This window comes from Silurus meridionalis, chromosome 16 (genome assembly GCF_014805685.1).
Source record: "Silurus meridionalis isolate SWU-2019-XX chromosome 16, ASM1480568v1, whole genome shotgun sequence".
Classification (NCBI taxonomy): domain Eukaryota; kingdom Metazoa; phylum Chordata; class Actinopteri; order Siluriformes; family Siluridae; genus Silurus; species Silurus meridionalis.
This window is the reverse complement of record NC_060899.1, coordinates 9,480,368-9,487,898: the sequence shown is the minus strand read 5'-3', so window position 1 is coordinate 9,487,898 and position 7,531 is coordinate 9,480,368. Positions and strand designations below refer to the sequence as shown.

The following is a 7,531-nucleotide window of genomic DNA, read 5'->3' as shown; positions in this document are numbered from 1 at the left end:
TTGATTACATTTAATTTTATTGTGTAAACATTTTGCTGTCTTCATCACAAGTTCACAATCCCGGATTGCTTCCTTTTGTTCACATTTTAGTGTTTTCCCTGCTATTATATATCCACTTCAAAAAGGCTGGTAAATATCTAACCAGTTAAATCAGGTGTTTGGGAGACTTTGGTCTAATTGGTAGCCTTAAATACTTTTAAATACTTCAGGGATAACTCGTTTTTAGAGGATCCTATTCAGGACCGCCTCATAGTTGTGCAGGTATATGTGTAGTCCTCAAGACATGAAGGCACGCACGCTGCCACGTATCACTGCTCTACAGATAGGACAGTGTTGTAGGCTAGCTGCACACTCAGAACACACAACCAGGTGACCGCAGGGGATAAATACCAAGGACACGGGTTTGTCCATACATACTTTGCAGGTTCGTTCCTCCTGAAGCTGCTTCAACTGTTCCTCAGCACTCATGGTCACCAAAACTCCACAACACATACACAGAAATATCAGGATACAAGTCACCAAAGTTCAGAATTACACTCACTGAAGTTGAAATTGATTTGTGTGCTCTTATAAACAACTCATGTGAATTTAAGTAAAACATCATCAAGTATATATTCTTACAACTGAGTATAATCATGTAAACAAGCACAGTTCAATGAAACATAATTCATTTATACCTTTCTCTTCAAATGTGGTCTGCAGTTTCATTCCATGGGCATTGCTGTTCTGCCTCACCACAAGCTCTAGAAGGAACAAATCTTACAAATGAGAAAAAGACAGCACATGATGTAATGTCTATACCTTTTTCTTATGCTCTACATTTAATGCCATTGCTATACCCAGTTCCTGGTACAATATTATATATCTAGATGTTCATCTATGTAATATCTGTCTATATTTTGAAAAGCAAAAAATGCTCACAGCACCTGTGTTGCAACCATTCCCCTGCTGTCCCTCCTCTTCAGCTTGCAGGACATCGGCCACCAGGTCAGAGACAGAAGTGTAATGACGGCCAGTAAGCTGGAAGTGAGACTGAACCAACCTCTCAACTACTGCTTGCTCAAAACCCATCTGGACCACCGCCTGCACCACTGGCATGAACACGGTTGCTGCTGGTGCACTCTGTCCACTCAGCACATCTTACCATTACAAGTGGAGAACACAAACGTGTATAACAGTGCATTATGTTCCCTAAGTCTGTATTTTTATAGGTGGATATAATCAATATAGAATACACTTTTAAGTGTAGTTATATTAAGAAAAACATTTAATGCACTGACATTGATACCATAGAATGTAACAGCCAAGTAGACTTTAATACTTGATTTCAGTTATTTGGACTTCCAGTCTGGAAGCATGACACAGGACACTTTAAACACCACTGATTTAAAGAAGCTAGATTAAACTATCCACCTTTTCTTGCTTTCGCTGTAGTTTTACTTTTCTAATTGTGGGTTTATGCCAACTGAAAGACTTACCATGTCCAGTGGTAATATTTCTTGCAATTGAATTCTGGGATTCATTCTATAAACCAAGACATCATAAGTCTTTAAAATCACATGGACATACAAGCAGTAAATTAACAGGTGTTACAAAATAATACACACTTCCAGCTCTGATGTGTTGAAGTATGACCTCTGTACATTGTTAATGTACTCTGCTCCTCTTGACTGGATTAAATATTCACATCTAATGAATGAAAGAAAGAAAGAAAGAAAGAAAGAAAGAAAGAAAGAAAGAAAGAAAGAAAGAAAGAAAGAAAGAATTCACAGTTCTGGGGGGGTAAATACAGTGCACTTGGAATGTATTCACAGCGCTTCACTTTTTCCACATTTTATGTTACAGCCTTATTCCAAAATGGATTAGATTCATTATTTTCCTTAATATTTAAAACTATAAAACCTTAAATAAGTTTGTTTGAAATCTTTGCAAATGTATTCAAAATAAAAAATGAAAAATAATCACATGTGCATAAGTCTTCACAGCCTTTGCCATGACACACAAAATTGAGCTCAGGTGCATCCCATTTCCACTGATCATCCTTGAGATGTTTCTACAACTTGATTAGAGTCCACCTGTGGTAAATTTAGTTGATTTGACATGATTTGGTCAGGCACACAACTGTCTTTATAAGGTCCCACAGTTAACAGTGCATGTCAGAGCACAAACCAATCCAAGTCCCAGGAATTGTTTGTAGACCTCCAAGACAGGATTGTATCGAAGCACAAATCTGGGGAAGGATACAGCAAAATTTCTGCAGCATTAAAGGTTTCCTATGAGCACAGTGGTCTCCATAATTTGTAAATTAAAGTTTGGAACCACTCCTCCTAGACCAGGCTGCTCAGCAAAACTGAGAATTCAGGGTAGTATGGCCTTAGTCAGGGAGGTGACCAAGAACCCGATGGTCACTCTGAAAGAGCTCCAGCATTTCTCGGTGGAGAGATAACCTCTAGAGCAGGGGTGGCCAACCAGTCAGAGGCCGAGAGCCACATTTTTTACTGTGTTACCGCAAAGAGCCACATCATACACATGGGCACACATGAACAATACCCATCCCTTCCTCTTACACACACACACACACACACACACACACCTCTGCTCAGCCAGATTTATAGTAAATGTCACACACCAACATAATGACAGAAATTGACTCCTACAGTTCTAAGACCACAGGACAGTCATTTTCAATAATGAACATTGTGTTTCACACACACAAACTCTTAGTTTAACCAAGTCCACAAACAAAAATATAATAATTTACAATAGTGTTTTTCTTTTACTATGCATGTTACTTAGTGGGACTTTTGTCATTCCTTGCCTTGAACAATCCCCTTCAAATCTGCCTCGTATTCCGTTGTTGCCACTCGAAGCAATTCTTTCACATGGGTGTCAGTCAGAACAGATCGATGCTTTGATTTCACGTGTTTCAGGGTAGAAAACACAGACTTTGTTTGTGGGGTTTTTTTATGTGCTTTGTATGTCACTTTGTTAGAGTTCAATACGGTATTTTCGTCAAATGCGCATATGCGTGAGCTGAATATACCGCAGGGGTGGGCAATTAATTTTTACAAGGGGTCACATGAGAAACCTGAATTGTGTCAGAGGGCTACACCAAAATTAATATTTTAGGGATGCACCGAAATAAAAATTCAATTCAAAAGGCAATGAAATCCATAATTTTTTGTGTTATGCCTTTTGCCTTGGCACCATCACTGGAAAACTTTCCAGCCTTTTCAAAAACGTCCACTACAGACGGAGTGCGCATGCTCGGATTGACTTTACTTTTCTGTGCAGCGTTCTTCTCATATTAAGAATGGCAATCGGGATGTTTGGATTTCAGGTGATAAATTAAACCGAACTTGGAGAAACTCTTTGCAGATACACCCACTCTTGAAATTTCAGCATTGCATGTTTTGCAAATCGCTATTCACACACCGCAGACATGTTGGCTCTTATCCAGATAACCGTGTGCTGGCTGCACTTTTTTATTGTGTCATTACAATTGTGTTTCTGCCGTGTTGTTTCGGTGATTTTGGTATTTCGGCCGAAAATTTTCGGTGCATCCCTGTAATTTATGATTGGCCTCACGCGGGCCGGACGTACAATGGGCCGGATGTGGCCCGCGGGATGTAGTTTGCCCAGGTCTGGCAACCATCTCTGCAGCACTCCACCAATCAGGTCTGTATGGTAGAGTGACCAGACAGAAGCCAGCATCTAGTAAAAGGCATATGACGGCCCACCTGGGGTTTGCCAAAAGGCACCTGAAGGACTCTCAGATCATGAGAAACAAAGATCGAACTCTTTGGACTAAATGCCAAGTGTCCTGTCTGGCTGAAACAAGGCACCACTCATCACCTGGCCAATGTCATTCTCACAGTGAAGCATGGTGGTGGCAGCATCATGCTATGGGGATGTTCCTCAGCAGCAGAAATTGAGAGACTAGTCAGGATCAAGGAAAGGTTGAATACAGCAATGTACAGACACATACTTGATGCAAACCTGCTCCAGAGCCTGCTCTGGACCTCAGACTAGGCTGAGGGTTCATCTTCTACAACTGTAATTTGGATTATATTTCATAAATCTACACACAATAGCCTTGTGTGCAAGACAGCAAACAAAGTAATTTCTGTATTTTTGAAAATACAGCTCTTCAAAATAAAATAAGCTTTAAGAAAAAAAATGAAAGTGCCCACAAAGTGCAAAGTATCTTTTCATTCTAGTTTTAATAAAGTGCCCTTTCCAACAAAATGTAAACATTAATATCTCAAATTAAAACTATAACCAATATTAAAATATTATATAAAATGTAACTGTTTTAACAATGTCTTAAAAGTGTAAATTAAAGTGTTTAATATTATTATAATAGTTATAATATAAGTATACTTTATTTAAAAAAGCAAATCATTATTAGGCTGCTAAAAAAAGAAAATGTGGAAAATTTGAAAGTGATTTGAATATTTCTGAACAAATAGTTTAGTGAATCAAACTGTGTAAATAACAGTAATAACACCAGAGTTGTCAAGCCATATATTTCATTTAACTTGGTGTATGTATTTGCCTATATTTATACATATCATGTGGAAAAATGTGTTACCGTGGGAACCACTTGGCATGTTCCTCCCACGGATCATCTCCTGGCTCCCAGTTCCTCAAACTACCATCACAGAAGAAACACTTCACGCTATCACTATGACCTAAATGAAATGTTGATGGTAAGGCATTAGTATTTGCATTTTTACTGCAATGAAAGTATTAACATATCAGGAATGCAAGAAGGCATTTTACACAGGGTGCTGGAAATTTAATCAGCATAAGCTTATACCTGTACAGAATGAGCTTTGTCACATCCAAATTATAGTTCAATATTTTTTAACAGGGTTTGTGTTGATTAAAGATCTATTTTATTTGATTCTATTTTATTGTATATGCACAGACCCTTCCTGATGGCAAGCAGTACATGATAAATGTAAATTTTTTCTTTCTTAATTATATTATTTTACATTTCAGGCCATTATGATGCATTTACAGTGTTACAGTATAAATTAATTATGTATGATACATGTCAATTTTAAATGTGAATGGTAAATAAAAATACTGTATTAATAATAATAATATATAATACGAGTTCGGTCGTAAAATGTAAACAGTATCGGAAGGTTTTGGGTGGGTTTGGACATTAATTTTAAAGTCGCCGCAGAACTCTACTAACAACTAATCAAAACATCTATTTACCATCTGCTGGTCTAAGAGTAAAATTACAGAATAGGTGAAATACATACGTGAGTAAGATTACTTCATATTTACAAGAGATTTTTAATTATATACAATTATTGACATGTTATTGTCTATTTTTTACTGACTATAAGTCATTTCTTAAACAGTATCTAAATAAAATACACACTCTGTAGATAAAAACAGAAGTAAACATTGAGAGAAAGGTGTTCATGTTGGTTTACAGTGTGCTAGAATATCACTTTGATTAAGTATGAAACATAAGAAATGTGAAAAATTATATCTCTAGGTGGATAAGTCATAGGTGATTGATCTGTCATATACTCTGTATCCCTATTTAATACTTGTACTGTCTATATTGTCTCACATTTTATTGTCTTGTATAGTTTTTGTATTGTATTTTCTGTTTTTGTCTTGTAAGTCGAAGCTGAATGTATAGTGTTATTTATGTCTGTACTTTGAGAGTCACCAACAACTGGAACCAAATTCCTTGTGCGTGTCAACACACTTGGCCAATAAACCTGATTCTGATTCTGATTAGTTGGTGTCTAAAGGCATATGTTTCCAGTATATCAAGTAAGTCTTAATTTTATGTGCAATATTGTGTAAGTTACCCTTTGATGTATTTCATTTGTACACTGTTGGATTAAAGTTCACTGTTGGAATAAACAGTCTACTTCAGACCCAAATAATACCAGAAGTGGTTCGAAAAATGTTTAATTTACCATTATTGATTTTATATCAAATTAAGATGGAAAATATATATTTGTCATCTTTCATTGAGTTAGACTTTAGAACTCCTGCATAATGTTAAGCTGTACATTCACTTCTGGAATTTGAAACAAATTCTTTTGACTCTAGAAGCAATGTACGAATACGGATTCTATTTTAACTGGATTTTAGCTGTGCACTCAGCATACATAATAGGCATAAGCTCTTGTATATTCTAGTCATTTCGGCAATGGGAGATACACACAAGAGAATGTCCTGTAAAGAGTGGCTGATGTAAAGAATTATTCTAAATATACACTGCCAATTTACTAAGTGACCAAATACACATGTCCTTATTTTAAAATGTGTCATCAAATTTTTCATCAACAAACTTAATGTTTGTGAGGTATTAATTGTTGAACCAAATGCAAAACTAGTTCAAATATGCCTGACAAAAGACTTTGGCATCTGCAATGTTAAAAGTCATATTGAACAACAAAAATTACGTGAGCATTTCTATGCAAAATAGACTGAGCATTTCATAGTGTAAGAGAAAACAAGTGTTGAAATGAGGAAAATACGCGCCTGTGTAAAAGAAGCCAGCGCGCGTCAGTGTATCGGGCTGGATGGCAGAGCTCGTGGGCCACGTGCTGAACGTGGTGAGTCGCATGTCCTGGGGCTCCATCTCTGGATAAGCGGCTTGACATGTCGTTCCCTGCTCGCCCGCGGCCAGGCGCTGCAACTGGCTCAGCAACTGGCCGTCCACCGAATCCGTCGAAGCGCGGACGTAAACATAGCTCGTGTTCCCTCTCGAACCGAAGTCAGTCGGGGTTTTCTCGTGTCCCTGGGACGTCAGCGTGTTGTCGCAACGAAAGATGCGCACCATGTCTCCTGTTCCAGGTAGCAAAAGCCGAACTCAGCAGATCTATCTGAAGCGTTCAGTGGACAGTGGGGCATTCGGTTTACATCACCGTTACACTCTCCCAACTGTCGCCCAACAGTCAGAGTATTTTTGCTTTTTCTAGAAAGTGCTTTCTGTGTGTAGAGGTCTAAATAGCACACACAAAAGCACATACGCTTCCTGCCAAAAAAACTATTGTAATCCACTTGAACAACATGCATTTTTGTGTTTGTTGATTAAGCTGGAAAAATACATGTAAGCTTGGGGAAAACAGGGAATGTGGGATATTATAATTATATTATTATTATATATTATACATTACATATAATAAATATATTGATAAATCGTGTTTCAAATAATGGCAGATCCTGGGCATGATGTGCAGATTGTCTGCAAAACATTTTTAATGTCTGAATTAACAGTCAAAATGTGTTCCTCTTATCTACTGGCACCTTAATGTTGAATTTACCTGATGATTCTTCTGAAATGTATAATATACATTTGATGGGTGATCCTAGGTTTCTGATTAAATTTTGGTCAATAGCAAATTTAAATGACCTCTTCTCCTGTTTATGTTTTTTTTTTTTTTTAGCACAATCGAAATAATGTAACAGATTTGGGAAATCCATTTTAAAGTATCAAAAAAGAAGCAATTTCTTTTCTGCTACTTTGTTTTCTAACCTATTT

At 37.2% G+C, this 7,531-nt stretch overlaps 1 protein-coding gene across 1 annotated transcript; it reads right to left on the bottom strand.

The window, feature by feature from the left end:
* birc7 (baculoviral IAP repeat containing 7) lies at window positions 1-7,305 on the bottom strand. Its single transcript, XM_046869104.1, is given in 8 exon segments — window positions 1-479; window positions 678-743; window positions 927-1,139; window positions 1,479-1,524; window positions 1,608-1,689; window positions 4,595-4,694; window positions 6,529-6,843; window positions 6,846-7,305. Coding segments are annotated over 8 exon segments (1,245 nt in total). The 5' UTR covers window positions 7,066-7,305; the 3' UTR covers window positions 1-276.
* Between the last annotated feature and the right edge of the window lie 226 nt (window positions 7,306-7,531).